Source organism: Epinephelus fuscoguttatus, linkage group LG22 (assembly GCF_011397635.1).
Source record: "Epinephelus fuscoguttatus linkage group LG22, E.fuscoguttatus.final_Chr_v1".
Taxonomy (NCBI): Eukaryota; Metazoa; Chordata; class Actinopteri; order Perciformes; family Serranidae; genus Epinephelus; species Epinephelus fuscoguttatus.
In genome coordinates, this window is record NC_064773.1 from 11,148,720 (window position 1) to 11,171,612 (window position 22,893).

General features: G+C 43.0%; 1 protein-coding gene across 1 annotated transcript in view; it reads left to right on the plus strand.

Moving 5' to 3' along the window:
* kdm7aa (lysine (K)-specific demethylase 7Aa) overlaps window positions 1–22,893 on the plus strand; it is a 35,140-nt gene that overhangs the window by 8,069 nt on the left and 4,178 nt on the right. The window contains exons 2-17 of the mRNA XM_049566482.1: window positions 3,279–3,364; window positions 3,846–3,963; window positions 5,471–5,631; window positions 9,451–9,592; window positions 11,642–11,828; window positions 12,249–12,411; window positions 16,177–16,264; window positions 16,389–16,495; window positions 17,988–18,079; window positions 18,277–18,363; window positions 19,929–20,180; window positions 20,295–20,419; window positions 20,778–20,926; window positions 21,025–21,119; window positions 21,502–21,680; window positions 21,787–22,142. Coding sequence (XP_049422439.1) covers window positions 3,279–3,364; window positions 3,846–3,963; window positions 5,471–5,631; window positions 9,451–9,592; window positions 11,642–11,828; window positions 12,249–12,411; window positions 16,177–16,264; window positions 16,389–16,495; window positions 17,988–18,079; window positions 18,277–18,363; window positions 19,929–20,180; window positions 20,295–20,419; window positions 20,778–20,926; window positions 21,025–21,119; window positions 21,502–21,680; window positions 21,787–22,142 — 2,387 coding nt within the window. The remainder of the gene's footprint in view (window positions 1–3,278; window positions 3,365–3,845; window positions 3,964–5,470; window positions 5,632–9,450; window positions 9,593–11,641; window positions 11,829–12,248; window positions 12,412–16,176; window positions 16,265–16,388; window positions 16,496–17,987; window positions 18,080–18,276; window positions 18,364–19,928; window positions 20,181–20,294; window positions 20,420–20,777; window positions 20,927–21,024; window positions 21,120–21,501; window positions 21,681–21,786; window positions 22,143–22,893) is intronic.

The following is a 22,893-nucleotide window of genomic DNA, read 5'->3' on the forward strand; positions in this document are numbered from 1 at the left end:
CCTTCACCTTTTCAAAACAGACGATTTGTCAGCCATAAATCCTTCAGTTACACCCTGTGCCGCTATACTAGAGGGCAAAACTAAGCTTCACTGTCCTGATAATGGTTTGAAGATGGGATATTTGACGTTTAAAGTCAGTTTGCATGCAGTTTTGTTGTGGTTGCATGGTGTTTACTTTCCATAGGGTCAGCCATCACAGTGCAAATGGTGCTTAGCGACATGCTTCTTAATTAGCCAAAAGCAGGGGAAGTGAAATAATTACATTTGCTCCAGCTAGTAGTAAGTGACCTATCTGTTAACTGGCTTCAAATACTTTTTTCCAAACCACATGTTGCCTATCCAAACATCTAAGTTTTTGTTTTGGTCATATTTGTGCATGGAGATGGACAAACCAAAGCAAAGAAACGTCCACAGATTGCTGTAAGAATATTAGAAACAGTTATTTGCAGGTCAAGTGAGGACACACACTATGATCTCATTAGAAACAGACGTTTTCTTCAAATCTCAAAAAGTACTTTAAAAAGACAATGGGAGCCTGTTAAGCACAGATTTGTGTGTGACCTCTCCGTCACACCACTTAACTATAAAAATGACCCGTGCACATGCTTGAGTCACACAAACATGCAGCTTGCAGTTTTTGTAACTCTAAATAGCCACTGGTGTCCGTTCACGCTGAATGGCAACGCGGTTGCTGTTCATGCTGCTCTGGAATGGGGCTCTGGTATGTAACAGAGGAATGCATGTGTGTTGGTGCCTGCGGTTTGGCTGCTGCAGGACAGTCGGGGGTAGCGGTATGAATGATGCTTTTGCAGATCCAACAACAAACCTCACTATCTGCAGAAGCAGTTGATGCTCTGCCAAGGTTTTGACCTTATTTAGCATTTACATAATGATGGCAGAAGGGGGAGAACAGGAAAAGTTGATCTTATTCCAAGAGAGTGCTGCAGGGATGACGTTTCCTTGTAGGCCAGCATGTCACCCCCGTTTCCTTGACAGAAAAACCCAGGACTATTGCAGAAAATGAGCTGTGTGTCAAATATAAGTTTAAGATACTTGCTTGTTTTGCTCAGTGAGATAATCTTCACAAATTAACACCACTTTTAGGATTCTTGTCGATGCAATCATCAGAAGTAAAAAGCTAATGTTATGCTATAAACAAACTACACCACGGTTGCATTCAACATTCAACACCAAAAGGCATTAAAGCCATGGTCGGTGTGATGATGTTGTGTCATCTACTTTAGCCACTTGTTAACAACCTTCTTTTTCAAGATACATTAAAGAGGGGATATAAACTTGTGCAGCAGACCCCACACCATAACCTACACCATTGTGAACATTTATACTTGTGTGGTGGTGTGTCTGTGTCACTCTGCAGTTACACCTCCAAACACTGGTCGGTGGCGGGGTTTCTGTGAAGTTCTGTAAAGTTTAGTGATTCGAAACACACATTAAACACACATTAAACATGGCTTTAATAGAGACAATTTCAAACACAAGTACACAAATCGGCTTCATTATAACCCGCAGCATTCACAGACAAACACTTGTCTTTATCTGGACACATTTTCCCCACAAATACAACATGCTAACGTTATTAGCACAAGCCTATGGCATTTTACATTGTATACATTAGCCTAGGGGCTAGTGGACTTTTCCTCTACTCATATGAAGCCAGGGACAACAGCAACATTTAACAAAGGTAACGGTACAAAATTCGGCTCCATTACAGCTCACAAGGTTCACTGACAAAACAACTGTCTTATCCTAAACATGTTTTCTAAACAAATACAACATGCTCATGTTATTAGCACAAGCCTATGGCATTTTATGTTGTATAAATTAGCCTAGGGACGAGTGGAGATTTCCTCTGCTCATATGAAGCCAGGATAAATCACACACAAGACTTAAAATGCTATTTTTGTGGAGGCTTTATTGTCTTCATAGTTTATTGTTTCTTATCTGTGAAATTAAAGTAATGAAAAGCTTTGTTTCCATGGAAGGAAATGGTTTCAGCTTACAAAAATAGACAGGAGGTCTGCGTGGCCGCAATGTGTAGTTACATTTCTGGAGAGGTGCACGTCAGGCTACGACATAGGGTACAGCATAGGCTCTGCATCAACGCAAAAGGATTAAGCCCGCATTTAAGGCTGACTGATGGAGATTGGGGTATTTACGGATGTGTTTTCATGTTGTAGAACAAAACATGAAAGTCTCTTACGATTGTGTTAACCACAGACCTTATTTCAGGCATCTACCAAAAAAAATCAATGACTTTGAGACAAGGAAACCAGAAGTGCAGAAATGCTAACTCATTTTCATATTATAGGACTCATTCCTGCAGCACTCCACTAGCTAGTGTTCATGTTTTATTCCAAGATGGTTCAACACAGTGCTAGCCCCGTAGCTTCATAATTTAAATAGCCATAATAAGATACTTCATAAGCAGTTTACTTTGCTGAATTTTATGTTTTGTTTTTGTATTAGCTTTTATTTGGATGAAACTGCCAGCTACAGTGGCCAGATATCTTCAGCTAACTACTAACTAACTTAGAGGCTAATGTGAACAGTTTTTCTGACTTGGTTGGTCGCAAATGTGGTCTCAATGATAAGATGTGAATGTGGCGTCAATCAGGGCCAGGACCATGCTAGTGCCCTCACCTTATTATCATGCAAATGCTTGAAAGTGCTTCAAGTTTCCTGCTCTTGTCTCAGAAACCACTGAGGCAGCAGTTGTTAAACACTTGCTGGATAAATTGATCAGAACAAAGGTCATCTTCCAGACCCAAACTGTTCTTTCTTAGTCTTCGTTTATCCCGAACAAATAACTCCAGACATCTACCCCGGTAATACACATGGCATTTGACAGCTTGACATTAGTGATTGTGAGTGTAACTGTTCCAACTTGTCCAGGTCAGACAAAGAACTCAATGTTGCTCACAAATTAAGTCAGCACTCCGAATTATGTTTTATGGACAGGATTTTTGTTCAAGATCTGACACTAATAAGATATGCTGCAGCTGATAACTCCCTACTTTTATAGCATCCCAATTTTGGGGGGTTTATTCAACAAGCCTAGAAATAATTAGACTAACTGGCAACTATTTTGATAATTGATTTAGCCTATAATTTAAGTCAGTTTGGTTTAAAAATTTGACTTAAATTCAAGTTATGAAAGCAAAATGTCCTATCTTATAACGCTTCCTCAAACCTGTTGTGTTTAAAAATGCTGAAAGAAGTGTGAACTTGTTCTGACTGCATCTCCTGTCCGTCTCTAGCTGTGTGCAGGTAGAAGAGCATCATGCTGTGGATATCGATGTTTACCACTGTCCCAACTGTGATGTCGTACACGGACCCTCCCTGAGTGAGTACTGCTGTTTCTCATCAGTGTTGTGTTTCCTTCCTGTCTCTGTCCCAACACGTATCTCATCCATCACACACTCTCTGTCTCTGCCTTACATTTACATGTCTAACCCGCTTGCCATTCAGTTTTCCCTCCCACCCCCATCGTCATATGTCTGACTGCTCACAGGGGAAAAGGGACACTCTCTGTGGTGTTAGTCAAGTCTGATGTTTTTTGGGAGGGGGGATGGGTCAACCTCGGTGAGCCCAGAGGGCAGACATTAGCAGGCTAATTGAATGGTGTTGTAAGCCCTCCACTTTGATTGGACCAGCCCCTCCATCTCCATCTCTGAGCTCAGGGGTTGAGTAGTGAATTAATGTCCTCACAAAAAGCGGTGTTGATGTGCGTAATTTACCACTTTGTTGGGAGAGCAAGCTTTAAGAGGGCGATGGCATTTAAAACCAAACAACCCTATGAACCTCTGATGTTTTGTTTGCTGCAGTGAAAAAGCGCAACAACCGCCACAGGCATGACTACACAGAGCTGGACGATGGATCGAAGCCGGTGCAGGCCGGCACTCCAGTGTTTGTCAAGGAGCTCCAGAACAGGGCCTTCGCCAGGTGGGTATCAATTCAGATACACGCACATGTGTACCAATCCAACCACTGAAGGTCAAACTTTGTTCATGTATGTTTAATCGGATAAAGATTTCCTCATTGCTGCCTTTCCTCTGCATGGTATGGCACCACTCAACTCAGCTGGACTCATTTTTTTGGTTCTCCACTTGCAAAAGTTGTGGATAGTACCTGATACTTTATTGGTATCACCAAAAAACACTCTCTGTACAAAGGGACATCTTGCACAAACCCACCATTTTTGAAAAGCCACGCTACCGTCAGTAGCTACATCATACAATTGACCAAGTATAGACATTGCTGCCATTGAAAGGATTAAGCAAGTGTTGCATTAAAGATGACATCATGACAGTTTCCTGTGGTGTCACTATGGCAGTCAGCTGAGAACCCCACCTACACTGAGGGGGATTTTGCATTGGGGAAAAAAAAGGAAGTGGTACTGAAAGTGTTGAGTCAAGCTGAACCATGCAGTGAAAATGAGGCAACAGATCACAGACCTTGTAGTCTCCGCACGGTAACGTCATAGTCACTGTAATCCTGATGTGTAGTGTACATTTGTGAGGAGGTGGGGTGGCCTATATGTATTACAGGTATCTGTGTAGGCTCTGAAGCGATGCCACTACTGCTTATCAAATATGGTTTCTGTCATTTTAGGTCGTTCTCATCATGCTGATGTTTGTTCAAGTGTTTATTTTTGTGATAGGTTTGTTTGTACTTATTTATTGCTATAAAAAGGGGGTCGATGCAGAGACATAAGTATAGACAGTGCGGGCAGTGTGGTTGCACTGGGGCCTGTGGGGGTTTTTCTCTGATATTTTTGTCATATACAGGTATGCAGTGAAGATTGTTGGGTAACACATATGCTGATGTTATCTAGTGTCAAGTTTCTATTTGATCATGTGACAAGATGACACAATACAGTAGCTAGTTCAGGCGCAAAATCTGTCAAGGCTGACATGTTGAGCACATCTGTAAGCAGCGAGCAGCCATGCCTTTTATACATGAAGGTGGCAGTAAGGAAGGACAACAGAGAAACAAACAGAGCAGAGCTCCCTAAATTAGATTCTTTGGCATTTTTATAAACGGTTGCCGGTGGTGTGAGTTTAAGTAGTGCTCACTAGGGCCAATCACACTTGTGTGCACTGGGGCCCGTAGTAACTAAATTACACCACTGGTTTGACGTAATGATTGACAGCTGTGTGTGCAAATCAGTGCTCCCGATAAGTGACGCTGCTTGGGATTGGTGGATGGTTGTATGGGTGGGAACTCAATATAGCAGAGATCGCTACTGTGCAGACTCTGGCTCCAAATGACGTCACCAACGCAGGATGGGAGTGACCGTATCTGGGATATTTTGGCTTCATTTTTTCACAGTACGAGTAAATATAGACGTTCGCTCTATGGTTTTAGGGGGTTTTAAAGGCTTCGTGAGTCTGTCTTAATAAAATGTTCATACATCAAATTTACTGAGCTCGTTATGATCTTGTTTCAGTGGCGAGGAGATCATGATGCAGATGAAGGGCGAGCAGGTGACGACCAGGTACCTGGAGAGACACGGCTTCAGCTACCCCATCGCGGTCACAGAGATGGAGGGCCTGGGACTCAAACTACCAGCTCCCACTTTCTCCGTCAAAGATGTGGAGCAGTATGTGGGTAAGGAAGCTTCTTAATGAACGAGCTTTAAAACAGGTGCCGTCGGCTGTATCAGATTTACAATAACACACCAGTGTTTGTCCTGTGGGAAGGATGTGGAGATGCACAGTAGCCTCAGTCTGCTTAAAAGCTGATGAAAGCACCCAACACCGGCTGGCTAAGTGGCCATCACTGAGCAGGCGCCATCTGTGTGTCAATAAGGACAGGTTTCTAGGTTCATGGGGTTTTAACCCACTTATCAGGCATCAGGCGATGGCTGAATAAGTTCTAAATGAGTGACGGCTAAGCTTTCACTACCCTCTCTGTGACCACTACGCTTCCTTATTGAGACGGCCTACCACTTCCCAGCTCCTATTACAAGCCCATTACCGAGCCCACTGGTGTTTTTATCATTAAGTTCGGATTACAGACACCCCCTCCCCCCCTTTCACTTTATCTCTCCCCCCATGCCCTATTGAGCATTAAGCCAAGGCACAGGTGTTGTGACCAGGGACTGAGTGTCGGGTTACATTTCTTACAGTTAGAAGACAATGGGACAACAGGAGTGAATGCTGATGTCTTCTGTGTGTCACAAGGGTCCAAACAGTTGTGTAGCCAACTTAGTGTGTGGCCAGTGATTGGGCCCTGGGGTGGGCATCGAGGCAAGGTCAGTGGAAGTCACATGAGTACTGTACAGAGGATTGGTATGATCAAGACACTGAACAAAATATAAATCTGTGACCGGCAGCCATGTTATAATGTATGTGGGACAATGTGTCACGCTGCTGCCTATATAAGCTGGTTATAGCGCGTACCATAGCACTGTATTCGGGGCCACATGTATAAGCACTCTCGACTGGCCCCCCGCCCTTCCTCTCTTGATCCATGTCTCTCTTACGCACATTTTGAAATATTTTTTTTACCAAGTCAGTTTACTTTCTTTATCTCTCCTTCATTTATTTCCCTTTTTTGAACCTTGCTTTCACTTTCTAAGGGAAACACATCAGTGTACGTTGGTGCTGCGTCAGAATAAGCGGTCACTCACTCAGCTTTAGCTGCATTTAAAGATGAATGCTAGTGCAGGAGTGGACTAAACCATTTTGCTCCTTAAAGGGGTGACGGGGCCTCAAAGAGCTTCCACTCTTTGTTGTACACAGTTCAGCCTTTCAACTGATGTACTCAGTCAGTTTTAATTTAGTTTTGGCGCTAATTACTTACAGTTACAACAAAACCGAACTTAACTTTCTAGACTTTTCACATGTGAAAATGTTACTTTATTATCTGCATAACAGCATCAATTTGTATCTTTTAAGGTGTTTTCCTGATCTTACAGAAATCTATTCTTTGACCGAAAAGATCAAATGTTGCTCCAGGGCAAAACCAACTCCTAATTTCCACAGTCTGCACCAGCGTCTACCCTGATCTGTGCAGCTGACTTAATGTACGTCCAGTGAAAAAGATCAGCCTGAACCTCTGTATAGAAATACTGGATTTAAGTTGGTCTGACCCTGGGGAGATGCTTCATCATTCCAGGCAGACAGTACACATCTGTGGGATCCTGAAACTACCTTTGAAGAAGCTGCTGGATAACGCTTAAGAAATAATGTTTAGACTTTTCCCATAAGGTTTGTGTAGGAAACGCTATGTGGATGAATTACAGAGCAATGGACAGAGTGCTGAGGTCACAGATGGCTCTGTGATATATGACGTGATAATGCAGATCGTACATGTGGTACCCATCCTTATATTTAACACCACAGGGTCCCTGCAGATTCTTAAACAGTCCTAAAAGGCATTGAATTCAATTATCTAAAAATAAGGCCTCATGCCGGGTTCAGACTTCATGACACGTTAGTCCGTTTGGGCAGTCACTATGTCAGATTATGGAGTCAAAAAATCTTGGCTGACAGACTAAGTGTTGGTCCACGGGCAGTCATTGTGGGTTGTCTTTCACAGTGTGTGTGATGTCATCACATTATTTGTGTCTTATGTTTATTTTTATTACTGTTATTATTATTTCAGTCCCTAAAGGTGTTCATGTCCCAGCCAAACTGTTTTTGTAGTAACGTAAAAAGTTCCATCAGATGGCAAGTCACTGAATCCTTCACAAGAAGTTCCTGCAAATGTTTCACAATAAAGTTTGCTCTTCACTGAAATTATAAGGGGCTTTTAATTTCAAATGGAGCGGATTAAAAATAAAAATGGATAACTATAGAGGGAATGAGAAATAAAGTCTGATGTAGTAGTTTTAAAATGAAGTTGGTACCCTCTGCAGTTATTGTGAGTAAAGGCCCAGCCACTATGGTATGTTTTACCACCCAATCCTTCTGTAAGATATTATGAAGAATTTAGTCTGAGCGGGCGGAAGTTCGCTGCATAGATCAGCCTCTCATTGGGCGGAACGAGCCACCCACTGAAGTCCCGCCCTACCACCTCCGGTTGTGTCCTTTACTAACTTTTGCGGTGTTTGATCTTGCGGGGATATAGCCATTTTTCTGCCATGGTTCCCGTCCTGTAGGCGATATTTTGTAACACAAAATAATCAAGAAATCTCACCAACAAATGCTGCATATTTACCAGTTGTGTTTTACCCCGGTCTCGAGTCATGATTTTTTTTACAGTAAATATCTGGGCAAAATTGTAATAATTTTAATAATAATTGATGTTGGTTAATGTCTTCAGTTTACTTCAGAGTGGCATTTAAAACGTCTTAAATCTAACTTGACTTTTGCTGTAGGAGCCCTGTAATAAGAATGGTGCACTGCCATATTGATGGTGAAGAGCTAATGAGTTAATGATTTTTGGCCACATATGCATTGGTGATTAACAAGAAAAACACTGAAACTTAAACTGGTTTTAAATTAATTGTGTGAGAAACAAGTTCCTGGTCATATTTGCAAGGGTTACCTTAGTGAACGACCTCTTGTACATGGCTGTGTGTTGTAATATATTGCTGTGGGGCATCAGGTAGCTCAAGTGTCTCTGGAGCTGGGTGTTTGATTTTGTTTTTTCTCTCGCTGTTGGCTTTGTGAAGCTGGTGTTTGAGCGTGGCGTTGTGTGGTTTCCAGGCAGCTTTGTCTCTCACTGTGTGACTGACTGCCTTTACTCCAGCTGTTCTCTGTCATCAGACGCTGGCCAGCTGGGCCTTCAGAGGTGTCTGTGAGTGCAAGTGCATGTTTGTGTGTGTGTGTGTGTGTGTGTGTGTGTGTGTGTGTGAGGGGGAGAGAGGGAGAGCACGCAAAGGGGTAATAAAAAAGGTGAGTGGGAGGGGTGTGGGGAAAATACAACAACCAGCTGTCTTGCTACACACACACTGCACCCGGGTCTTACTTCCGGCCACATGTGTCACCCGAGTGTGATTTGTAGCGTCCCAACTGTTAGCTGTGTTCGATGAGTTTCAGCTTCTTTTTTCCTTTTCTCTTTCAAGCATCTGTTTTCTGTCTCATAAGCGTAAACACACCACATGAAGCCTATGCACACGCTCTTTCTCACATCTATACGCGTATTTCCTTCTACACTTGAGGTCTCCCACGCTCACATAAATGCACCGGCCGTCTCACCTCCGCCCACTCCTCCTCAGGGACTGCCGGTCCGGACAGATTGACAGATTGGCTCACTCGCCTCTTTGTACAACCCCTCCCCACGCTGCCATATTGGTGCCAGTTTCCCTCAGGGCTTGATCTCTAAAAGCACATGAAGATGCCAGCAGGCCGCTGACCCCAGTAAACCCTGACGCCCACTCAGCAGCCAATTAAAAAGTTGGAGATATTCTTCATTCAAGAGTCACTGACTTCTCCATCTGATATCATGTGGACTAAATAGTAATTATCTCCCATCTAGGTGGCGACAAAGTCATCGATGTGATAGATGTGGCCCGGCAGGCAGACAGCAAGATGAAGCTCAGCGAGTTTATCAAGTATTTCACCAACCCGGATCGACCCAAGGTCCTCAACCTCATCAGCCTGGAGTTCTCTGACACCAAGTAAGTTATGCTCCAGTCCGTTCACTCTGTTGGCCGAAGGAGGAGCCTCAGTGAGAGTCACAGAGTCCCAGTAAACACAAGCAACACGAGTAACACTGCAGAAAACAGTTATGTAAACTAGCTTTGGCAATAATGTAACATAGTTAGCAGTTTAATTTAGGTTTCATCCATTTTGTCAGACAGAGTCAAACTCAAACAGGAGTCATTTTTTTGTCAAACTACTGTCTCAAAGGTCAAGAATGAACTTACACACTAGGGGTGTAATGGTACAAGTATTGGTCCTGAACCTTTCGGTACATGACGTTCGGTTCGGTATGAAAACTTCTGGTAGCACACCAGTTGCTGTCCATTAGCTGCAGGATGCTAGTCAGCTTAGCCTGGTTAGCCAGGTTCGTCAAGCTCAGTGTACAATGTTTGTGTCCAACTGTACGTTGACATTGTTCAAGGTATTGCCTGAATGTGTCAGATTGGCGGAATAAGACCAAAACAGACGAGTCCTTCTCCCCACAGTGTTCAGGCAGCCTCCCACTGCACATACAGACTGTGCCAAAGTAATACCTAATGCTATTGAGTGTTTATCACTGCGTATATGAGAGCAAACTTGCACACACTGTAACTTACATTGCAGAGAATAGCAAATTAAAAGCATATGGTCAAAGTGCTTCAGCTCTGCGACAGTGTGCCTTCATGTGTGCATATTAATCAATCCATTGCGCCTGATCTGTGAAGGAGCTGCAGAATTACAAACAGAGTCAAAGTCTGGCATTTGTGTTTATTTATTTTTAATATGCCGGTATTTGAGTGCCTTAAATCTTCCTAAATTCCAGCTACTTCCAGTCAGTAAAACATAATTTCCTATCTCTGCATTTCAGATCAAAAGTGGATTTTTTTAGGCCGATGCCCGATATCGATATTTGGGAATTTCAGAAAATCTACCAAGGATATATCGACCAATAATACATTTAACGTAACAACCAGGGGTGTAAAATGACATCAGTCTGGACTGATATATAGATTGATTCAGTAATTAACGATCTGGCATAATTGATGCGAATTGAAAACATCGAAACACATTGTCATCTTTGAGATATGCCTACATTGTTAAATTCCCATGGTACATCTGTGTCACCATTTTCATCCAAGCGCACCTCCTTCTTAAACATTCAAACAGTGGTAGCAGCTTAAGCCCCGTTTTCACAGAGCAGTGCGGTACACTTATATCTGTTTCCACTGTGAAAAGTTGTGGATGGTACCAATGGAACCGTTCCGTACCGTCCCCATTTTTGGTCCCCCCTCTGTTGGGGTACCTGGCACACAGATCTGGTACTAAAAGGTGGACGGTCACTCTGCTCAGGGCTGAGTTGTGGCTGGTTTTGAGGCTCATGTAACCACTGTTAATACTGTGGAGAGTTTTATTTGTAAACTGTAACTATAAAATGAAAGTAGCTGTAGTCTGATAAAAATAATTCACTGGGCTGACTGCCAGCGACTTTTAAGGTGGAATGTACTTGTTATGTTACTCAATGCATGAGTTGACGACGTGAATCAGTCAACACACCTTAAATTTCACTGTGACAACTTTGACCAGTACTTCAGTTTTTATTGTCTCTCTTGGATGACATGAAAGAGGACTGTTTGTGGTGGAAACGCTAGGGTCTAGGTACCATGTCTGAAGGGTTACATTTGGTTCCAAAGGTACCATACCCAAAGTGTTTGGTGGAAATGGGGCTTTAGTGCCAAACCTTAGTGCTTAACTTATCTCACTCTAATAACCATAATCCTACATAAAACTTACCTCTTCATGTGTGATATATATACTTCTTACCTTTATACTTAACTGCAATGCTTGAATAAGAAAAAGATGATTTGTCCATATAATCCGTCATAAATTTGTTTTAAAAATAATCTTAAAAAGGTCTTAAAAAGCATTACATTTAAGTGTCTGATACAGGCAGACACTCTGATTAGGACAGACCTGCTATCAGTAACAGCAGCTTTGTCAAAGTCTAAGCTTTCTTCTCTTCTGCCTCACTCCAACCACCCACTCAGGATGTCAAAGCTGGTGGAGGTTCCTGATGTGGCTCAGAAGATGTCCTGGGTAGAGAACTACTGGCCGGACGACTCCTTCTTCCCCAAGCCCTTTGTCCAGAAGTACTGCCTTATGGGGGTCAAGGACAGCTACACAGATTTCCACATAGACTTCGGAGGCACCTCTGTCTGGTACCATGTTCTCTGGGTGAGTGCAAACGTAACACACACCCGGTCACATTAACTCTTTGTTTGTTGTTTAATTTAAAACCATGCAGCCCTTTAATTTGTCAAGCTCAAGTGGTTTTCAGTGTGTTTGTATATACTGAGGTATCTGGGGCAGGCAGCCACGGCTCATTGGCTAACACTTGCTGAAAGGTCACCCCGCTTCTCAGATCACATCTCTTCATCAAGCAGCTTCGGGGGCAGCGCTGCTGTGCCCGTGCTGATGATCTCACCCTCCCTCTTCCATAAACTAAAGCTGACATTAATATCAAGGTGTCCGTGGGTGGATGTTTGTGGGTGTTTATAACAGCAGCATCACCATCAGCAGCTGCCACACTCCAACACTCATCCAAGTGTCATTACAGTGCGGTGACTGTTAAACTCCTCTTCATCCGCTCCACAGGGTGAGAAGATCTTCTACTTGATCAAGCCCACTCCCGCCAACCTTGCACTATATGAGGCATGGAGCTCCTCGCCCAATCAGAGTGAAGTGTTCTTTGGGGACAAAGTGGATAAGTGCTACAAATGTGTCGTGCCCCAAGGAACCACCCTGCTCATCCCTACAGGTCTGTGGTCATGTTAATGTGTGCGTGTGATGTGTTTTATGTGGCGCTGTTTATCATCACGACCAAAGCAGCTCTCGTTCTGCTGTTAAGGTGCTTTCACGCCTGTAGTTTGGTTCGTTTGGTGACTGACAGTAGCTCATACACCACTTAACCTCTTCTTAAATCTGTATTTTCGTCCTCTAGTGTAACGAACATCCCAAGAAAGAACACCCGGTTATGAGCAATGTTAGTAAAGTTGACCATATGTTGTGAATACTGATGACAAGGTAGAGGCGACTTGTACTGCATCTTTTAACAACAAGCCATTTCAAAGTGCCTTACAAGGCAGTATAAAAAGACAAGTATAAATAGATTTTAAAGGGTAAAATAAGGACACAGCAGAGTCCTTATCATTGAGATTGAATTCACGCCAGTTTAGCACAGTGCCAGGAAGTCCATCCCAGTTTCCACTGAGATCTAATAATACTGAGACTGAAATTTTGCCACTGTTAATGCTTAAGTGGATGTCGTTCCAGACCTTAAAGGGACACTTTGCCAATTTTCAACCAGCTTTGTATCATAATAATGTCAGGGGGATATATAAGTGAGCTATGGAAAGTTTCCCTCCATCTTACCAGCGTCTAGATCTTCCTGCTCATCTCTCCCATCTTCCGGCAAACTTTTGCTGGCTTCAGGGCTGTTGCTTGCACTATAAGCCCCTTTTATACTGCCAGATTTTCCGCGAATGTTGAGCCGTTTTACCGGCAAGCTGCGAGTGTTTAGACACACAGAGGCAGAATGGCAAGTTAATCCGAGGTGGCCTTCAGCAACGGGAGGGGCTGTTGATGACGCCGCACGTGCGAGCCACTGGTGGTGGCTAAACAGGAAACAGCTGATGGCAGGAATTAGCAAGCAGCTAGTAGCAAGAGGGAAACGCAAACCTGACAGACACTGTAAAGATGAGCAACTGGGGAGACAAGGAATTGCGCGCCCTCCTTGTCCTCGCAAACGAAGAGGCCATTAACTGTCACATGACGGGGACGGTGAAGAACAGGCCGACTTAAGAGAGAATCGCCGCCTGACTAGCAGCGGCTTCCCTCCCACATCACTGTTTACGTGCATGTTTGTATGCCCACCCCCATGACACAAAGACATTCTCTCCCTCAAGCTCAACTCAAACTGTAAAACCAGGCAGTGCTGATCAAATGGTTCTGTTACTGTAGTGCCTATTTCTCACCTAAAATGTCCTCAAACTTTAGAGCAACTGGTCCAGCCACAGGATCCGAATTTCTCCATAGTCATTAGTTCAAGGTTTAGACAGTTTAATACATTCAGCGCCATACTTGTGTTTGGTCATGTCGTTGAGCTAATTTGCTGTCTCTGTTATTCAGTCATTGTACAGCAGGAAACGGCACTTCAAAATAAAAACTCTGTGCTGCAAATTCACTGTATTTAAACATAAAGTGTGTTTTTTACAAACTTGACATGTTTGTGAGCCACTTGCGGTCCATTCAGAATGGGCCCGTGACCCACCAGTTGGGGACCACTGCTTTAGTGCACTGTTTGGCTGTAATATGAGAGTTCATGAACAGGGCAGCATACTGTTCCCTGTAAAAAAAAATGGAGCTCAAATGGTAAAACTAAGCAGTTCTGATTAAATATGAACCAATATTCTGTTAGAGTTTCTGGCCTCAGAAACATATTTTAGCTCTGTGTTTAGCTGTAATTCATGATCGCTTGTTACCAGCTGGCCGCCACATTTTTTCCTGTGTCAAAATACCCAAGCATGCGTCACGTCTCCTACCAGTGGGAGCGTTTATAAAACGCCCCAGAGATGACGTTTTCTGTAGGCTGACACAGACGTCAGCATTGCCCTGGTTAACTTGTCAAAAAGCCAGTGGGACATATCCACTTTTATGGTTTTTTGAAGCCTCAATGCAACCACCAGAAGTAAATGCTAACGCCATTCTATAAACAAACTACACCACAGTCGCATGACTTAACATCCCGACCACAACGAGGCTGCAAGGCCGTGTCGGCATGATGATGTTACATAGTCTCATTTAGCCACTTGTTAGCAGCTTAGCTTTTTTAAGACGCATCAAAGCTTGAAAATTCATGAGTCACATTGTGTAAACCACAGAGCTTATTTCAGGCGTCTCACCAAAACCCATTTAAAAAAAACCCAAAAAAAACAATTGATGTTGAGACCAGCGAACCAAAATGCAAGCTCATTTCTAGGTTTTCGGACTCATTCTTGGAGGACTCTGTTGGTCCGGTGCGTTCTAGTAGTTGTAGGCTTTCTGCCTCGTGAGCAAAACCAAAAAAACCAAAAACCAAATGCAACAGCTGTTTTTCTCTTGTTTCTTGGGTCTTGTAGCACCAATTTCAAAGGTAATTGTTCTGTAGACAGTCAAGTTTTATTAAAAGAATGTTTCCAGCAGTGAAATACTTCTTCAACAAGAGCAGTCTCTGTGCTCGTGTGACTGGAAAACATCAAAACAGTTGTTTAATGCCAAGAACATGTTCAGTTGTTGGGAAAAAAGGCTTTTCAATTACTTTCTTTAAAGGGACAGTTCACCCCAAAGTCAAAAATACACATTATTCCTCTTACCTGTAGTGCTTTTTATCAGTCTAAATCGTTTGAGAGCTGACAAGTGTGTTGACCTTGATATTGACATTGAAATGTGATTAATTGCTTACCCCTGTCGGACAGCTCTAATGTTATGCCTCTGTGCTCAGTGCCTGACTCCTCTGCACCAACTCGGCTGACCTGTTGTCGGATTTGTTTGTCTTTTCGCATGCATCCAAAAGTAAAAATAATCACGCTTCCCATGGCTCCTGCCAGGAAAATACAGGCTTCTTCTTGAAGGTCCTCTATCATTGCCAAGGGAAAATAACAGAGAGCGAATGTCTTCCTGAGCAACAACCCAAACAGTTCTTAATGATCATAATTGCAATGGAAAAATGAAGGAGAACAGTGCTATTATGTAATAAGATGAAAGTAGAGTTGACTCTGCAGATCACAGCTTCTCCTCTGCACGTGACTCCGTACATTCCTTTAACTAGCGGCGCTGCTGTTGTTAATTAGAAGTAGCGTTCGGAGGGTAAAAAGATGTTTGTGTTTCATGTCGCTAACTGAATATGACATGCCTTCATTCATCTGAGTGAAGCTAATGTCTTCAGTCGTACCATTATCCATCCATCAGTAGGCTCTCTATAGACTTTGTAAGCGGATAGAGTTTCTTTGCGCTGCCCGTGCACACAGACAGACAAAGCTCAGTTGAGCCCGTCAACTGCTGGACGTCCTCAATCAGTCTCGCAGCCCATGCTTTCTCAGCAGGCTGAAGCAGTGTTGTAAAGGAGAGCTTTTGGCAGAGAGGGTGTGGAGAGGTGGGAATTAAGTGGGGGTCAGAGAGCACAGTAGGTCAGTCAACCAGTCCATTATCAGGCCTGTCTATCAGCCTTACACCCCCCCTCCCTCAGACTCTGCTTTCTCTCACTTTGGGTTGTATAAAGAGAAGTGTTTATCTGAGGGGGAGCACGACGGTGGAATAGACAGCCTTATCTTTTTAAAGTCTGACTGTGGGAGGATCAGAAGTTTGTTTTTGTGTGTACACGTGTGTCATTTAAGTGCTGTAAATATCCACATGCACGTCACTCTAAGCTACATGTTTAATCAACTGCATTGTATTGAAGTGTAGCTCTTCTCTCTTAAGTGTAGTATTGTTGCATGTCAGTGTGTGGGTAGGTTGTGTAAACTCTGTGCTCTGGCGCCCCCTGCAGGCTGGATCCATGCTGTTCTCACCTCTCAGGATTGCATGGCGTTTGGAGGGAACTTCCTTCACAACCTCAATATTGGCATGCAGCTCAGGTAAACAGCTCATATAGTACAAATAATCAGCTTGATTGTGTTTATTTTAATATAATCTAGAAATAAATTTGCTCTTGTGTTTGTTAGTTTATCACTAAATTGTGTTTCATCTGTTGGATTGTAGGTGTTATGAAATGGAGCGTCGTCTGAAAACCCCAGACCTCTTCAAGTTTCCCTACTTCGAGGCCATCTGTTGGTATGTGGCCAAGAACCTCTTGGAAATGCTAAAAGGTGAGAGTCTAATGTTGATATATAAACACACACACATGCAGATAAGAACACACAACATCAGATGTAAAACAGAAAACAACAGGACCGATAACAAGCCGTAAATGTAAAGCAAATCTTTGCTAGGAGCATCTATTCAAATGTATGTTGTTTAATTGTTCAAGACACAGTTCAGTCCCTATGATACCCACTGCATGCACACTTTCAACTAAGAAACGCAGCTTTGTGACTCTGTATTTTTAGATTTTTAAAAGGTATATCTTACCCTAAAGAAGTAGGGTCATTTTTCACAGTTCGCAAAAGAAAATCAAACTAATGGTTTTTGTTTTGTGTTTTTTGGGTCATAAAGCAGTGACTGTTTTAACACAAGAGTTGACCAAATTCACATCACACATTTCACAATATTTGATTATTGTTTTCTTCTGGGTTTAATTAACATCCATGCAATACTTTTTGGCTTTACAGTTTGGGATTTTTCAAATGTTTTTATTGTGAAGCATCATTTTAAAAGATGACGAAACATGATATTTCTAGGCTTATATTACATGTAACAAACATAATTTTAACTTAAAAAAAGAAACAATTAAACAAGTAAAACAATATTTATTGTGCAAATTAATTAAAAAATCAACAATTAAGGAAAAAAAAAAATAATAATAATAACAACAATAATAAGAGGAACAAGGATTTTAAAACATCATCAGCCAATTGTTCCTCCCTACAAAATTCAAAATCACAAAACTGCCTGGTTGAAAAGAGAGGTGAGTGTCAGCCACAGTGTTCTGCCAATGAAAAACATTTGATAGAGTCTAAAACTGTAAAGCCAAAAGGTATTACATCGATGTTAACTAAATTCAGAAGATCAATGGTCAAAGTCCTGTTATTCCGAAATCATCATGATGCCCTGTGGTTAAGGTCTGGTTAGGTTTAGGCACAAAAACCACTTGGTTAGGGTCAGGAAAAGATCATGGTGTGGGTTAAAATGAAAAAGAAAGTGACAAACACATAAGCCGTGAGCCTGCTTCGCCTCAAGCCTTTCCCAGCTGACCCAGAGCCGGTTGCAGCGCACCATCAAGGTAGAAATACGCCCGCCGGGAGCCGTTCAGCACCGCGGACCGTCGGTCTAATGGGCTGTCGGACCAATGACATGGACCCGCCAGACAGTAAGCAGCAGGCAACCAAGAGAAAGCTATGAAAATTGTGAACACGGTGCTGCAAAAAACCTTGCAAATATAACAAGGCAAAACATCAAGTGGACAAAGCTCATACCCAAACGAGAGTGAATCTGGAGTTGGCTTTTCACTTTCTCTGGCGAACGAGTTTACAGACAGTAACAGACAATTTCAACATAGTGTACCTTTAAGCATTAGCTTGGGAAAAGTTACAGTGCAAAGCTGTAAACATCTCCCTTGGTTACTTTAATGATTTCAGTTTTAAATTTTCTGTCTGTGATTTTTACAGGTTTAACTCTTATGTATGTTTTCTCCCCTCTCAGAGCTACGGGAGGACAACTGTCCGCCCCCGACCTACCTAGTGGAGGGAGTCAAGGCTTTAATCAGTGCACTGAGGACCTGGTTGAAAAGAGAGGTGAGCGTCGGCCACAGTGTTCTCACGGTCATCTCCGTATACCCGCACCTGCCTCGAATATCTCCAGTGCAGATGGTTATTGTTACACAGTCGTCACCACTGTTGGTTCTTATCTCCTGGATGTGTGTCAGTGGTCGACAACAGACTCCTTTCTGTTCACCTCTTCTGTCTGAATGTGCTCTGCTGTGGCTTCGCAGGTGACTGAGCCCACCAGTGAGGTACCAGACCATATCAGGCCGAACCATCTCATTAAAGAGCTGACCAAGGAAATCCGCTACCTGGAGGTAAGAGAGGGGACAAGGAGGGAAGGATAAAAGGGAGGGTCAGAGTTTTTAATTCAGGTGTTGATGTCTCCTCTGAGAAAAGCTCAAATCCTGAACTGAGCATTTTTTATACAGGTACTTGTTAACAAAAAGCTACACAAACAAAACAAAGTACCCACACATTGCTATCTGTACACTCATTCAAATATGGAAGCTCAGAAGGGCAAAAAAAATTCAGATTCGCTGTCACAAAAAAGGACGTACATCGAAAAAGCAATAAAATACAAAGGACAGAAGACAGGCTGATGACACTTTAAGTAGGCTGAATTTGTCCTTGTTGTCCAAAAATGGGTCCTGGGGCCATTTTGTATGGACCGCAGTTGACTTGCGAATGTGTCAAGTTTGTAAATAACACAATGTATTTAAAGTACACTGAATTTCTGGCACTAGCTTTTATTTTGAAGTGCCTTTTCCTGCTGTCAAGTGAGTGAATAACGGACAGCTACTTGACAGAGACAGCAAACTACCCCAATATCGTGGCCAAAGGCAAGTATGACGCTATTAAACTTTTTCTACCTTGACTTAATGACTAAGGGGGAATCCGGACCCCTTGACTGGACCAGTTGGGAACCACTGTCTTAGAGACAGCATATGAAGGATGAAGTTTATATTGTTATTCAAAAATGTTACATTGAAATAATACGGGGTGGAGCCTATCCCTGCTGACATTGGGCGAGAGCTGGGGTTCACCCTGGACAGGTCACCAGACTATCACAGGGCTGACACATAGAGACAGACAACCATTCACACTCACATTCACACCTACGGACAATTTAGAGTCACCAGTTAACCTGCATGTCTTTGGACTGTGGGAGGAAGCTGGAGTACCTGGAGGAAACCCACGCTGACACGGGGAGAACATGCAAAGTCCACACAGAAAGGCTTCCCCACCCTGGGGTTCGAACCAGGAACCCTCTTGCTGTGAGGCGACAAAGCTAACCACTGCATCACTGTGCCACCCGACTTTTATTTTGACAAAATATGAGACATTTACAACATTAAATGCAAAAAGAAGGCACAAATTGGTGCCTTAAAAGTTACCAGAATGCAGGAAATTAAGTGTCTGAACCATTGTTTTTTTTCATATATTCTGTTTATACGGAAGCTTTATGCATTCATTTTAATAGAAATACTTGCCCGGTTTTTCCGAATTAACAAGAATAATATTTCAAAATTACAAGAAAAGTTTTCATGAAAATAAAAATTGTGAATAAACGAGAGACAATATTGTCTCGATAAATCAGAAAGACAGGGCAAATATTTTTTTTCTTGAGTGAATGCACTGTGCTTCTGTACATTTATACCACTGTGATGTTTTCCTGTTTTGGTTGTTGACTTATGTTACTCTGCGTAAAATAAAACCTTGACTGACCACACAAAGGATGCACGCCGACGGGTGGTAATGAGGCAGCTTTAAAAAATGTTAAACATGAAACAATTCAAAAATCTTGCATGACACTTGTAAACTTGTAAATTACTGACTCTGATAGAAACTTGACTCCAGTGTGTTTTACTCACGTCAACAGGAGGAGCCAGTCGGTGGTAGCAAGCCAGTGAAATCTCAGGGAAGTGGGTGTGGAGTAGCATCTGGAACCAACGGCTGCCCGGCCACTCGTGCCACACTGGAGAGGCTGTGCCAGGCCCGGCAGGCGAGGAGGGCTGCCAGGCGGCTGAGGGAGCAGCAGCGACAGGCCCCCAAACTGCCCTCCAACCTGGACATCTTGGAGCGGCACACCAGGGAGGTGCTGAAGAGGCTGGAGGTGGGACCGCTGGAGGAGGTGAGCAGTCAGTGTTTACTGACAGTAGTGTAGATGCTCCCTTGGCATGTACATGTGGATTAAAGATGTAATAGACTGAATATTTATTAACTGACGCGGGTCTGTTGTACTCAGGATGCGGCGTTCTGTGCCAAGGTTCGTGGGAAGCTCAACAAAGTGTCAACTGCATCAGCAGCTGCTGCAGAGTCTTTAGATGACAACCACCTACGGCTGATGCTGGTCAACGGCAGAATTATCAGGTGGGAGCTCACGTCTCTTCGGTTAACACAGTTATGTTTGTGCCTCTCATTAAGTGAGGCTCAGTGGTCATTTGCACACAATCAGCCAACTTGAATTTGGGGAACAAAATGAGAACATTTCAGGCACGAGAGTCTGAAAGGTTCAACAATAAAATTCTTAAATAACTTTACGTTTGCCTTTAAGCAGAAAACAACAGGGGAATTAAGTTGCACAGACAAACCCTCACTTTGATTCGTCACACCACAGTCAAGAGTTTTGATGATGTAAATCTTTTTATTCTACAGTCGAGATTCTCAGTATTTTATATCAGAGTTACATTTGATTTCATCACTCAAACATGGATGTTTGTGTGTGCAGAGACATGAGGCGGCCAGGCAGCAGCCCCGTGAAGACGGAGGGTGAACGGTCATCTGTCGGCCCACCAAAGAGTCGTGTGGACGTGAAGCTGGAGAGGACACAGGACAGTCGAGAGCAGCACAGAACAGTCGAGAAACCCACACACTTCAGTAAGTCACCAGCGGCTGTTACTATGATAAATAAACCTTTTTTAAGCTTTGTAGTCTGTTTACTGTGTAGATGTTTAACACTGACCGTGTGTTCTCAGGCGGTCTGGAGAGGGTGAAGACTGAACTCAGGGAAGAAGTCTCAGGACACTCCAGCGTGTCAGACGTGGATTCAGACAGTGACTCTCCCACAGGGGTAAATACTGAGCAACAGCAACAAATGTCATAAACACCGAAGCACATGCGGCTCAGAGATATTGAGATGAATTTGGTTGTTTGGAGTCTTATTACAGCTCCATAATTAATGTTTTCCTTGTAGTATCAGTGTCTCTTAAAACTGTGTTGTAGGCAAAATGTATCCATGGAAACATTATAATGTTTATTATTGATTTAAACATGCAGAACAGACAGTAGACGGTGATACAAAGCTACAAATACAGTCCATACTCACAATATAGGCAAGGCCACAATTTAAGATGTGCATGCAGGTACAGCAGTTTAAACAGCAACTGGTAAGTGATACATTAAATTGTGTGTCGTGCCAGAGTTGTAAACACATCTGCATCTTGTCAATGTAGCGTAAAGCATCGTCGTCGTCGTCGTCGTCGTCGTCGTCTTCTGACGAGGATTCAGAGAGTTCCCAGGATGAAGAGGAGGATGAAGAAAGGGGCTCATCTCAGCAGAGAGGCTCAGGGCACACCATAGAGCTGGACCAGTCTGGCCAGAAACTCAGGCACAAACACAAACCACTCAAACGGTGAGAAACACTGTCCCATTGTGGTGATCCGCAAAGCTCAGACATGTATTATTTTTATACACACACTGAGAGATAGTAAATAAGAAGTCGTGTCTTCTCCCTGCAGAGAACGTCCTACCTCACCCAGCACAGAAGAGGCCATTCAGGGGATGCTGTCCATGGCTGGTCTGCTGTGCTCCTCCAAGCCGGAGAAGGTGACCTCGTCCCGGGAGCCCTGGTGGTCCGGCTCCAGCCAGTGCTCGCCGCTGGAGCGGAGGGAGGAGGCGCAGCACCAGCACCGACTGCAGGGGGGCAAGAGCCCGATGGACAGCCAGGGCAACAGCAGCGAGGCCTGGGACAATCAGGGGCTGCCCAGCCCAGAGACGGACTACCAGTACTGTGACCCCTCGATGTCTCCGCCGCTGCACCCTTCCAAGAGGCACGCCCCCAACCCCCCACCTGTCAGCAATCAGGCCACGAAAGGTTTGGAAATCACATTTTTACTTCTTGTCAGTAGAGAGCCAAAACAGTGTTTTTATTCAAGAGTTCGCTGATTTTGTTTTTTAAATTTTATTTTGACATTTGAAGTTTGACAAATTATCATCATCATCATCAGTCTTCTTTCAAGTATATTTTTGCATCTTCTCTTGTTTAATTGCACTTTAACTTTTTTCATGCCTTAGTTCAGCGTTGCTTTTTGGCATCTGTTGTTATGTAGCCTCTGAGGTATGTTGCCTTTGCTTTGCTTTCTTTGCCAAATTACTTTGTAAACTCCATTTTTAGAGGTGCTACATAAATAAAGTTATTATTATTATGTAATTTTAAAAATGTTAAAAACGTGGTACTTTAACTTTTTGTCAAACAGTTATTCAAATCAGAGAAAAATGCATCTGGAGGGAACCTTTTTTAAATTAATAGATTACAGGGTTCCTACGCAAGTATGGAAAGTATGGAAATAAATTTGATCAATTTCCAGGTATTAAAAAGTATGGAAAATGAAAAATAAAGCATGGAAAAATATTTATGCTTCCAGACTATTACCACTGTTCTAAAACATTGTTTTCTAAAATAGAAAATTAGGTATTTCCAAAAATAATTTAATCAGTCCGGATCGTGTTTTATGCTGGGCCAAGCAGTTTTTGTCGAGCAAACGTCTCAGAAAACATCCCGCCCCTTTTACCTGATTGACAAGTGGTATGTCCAGTCAGCTGCCCCATGACCCTCCTCCAGCCCC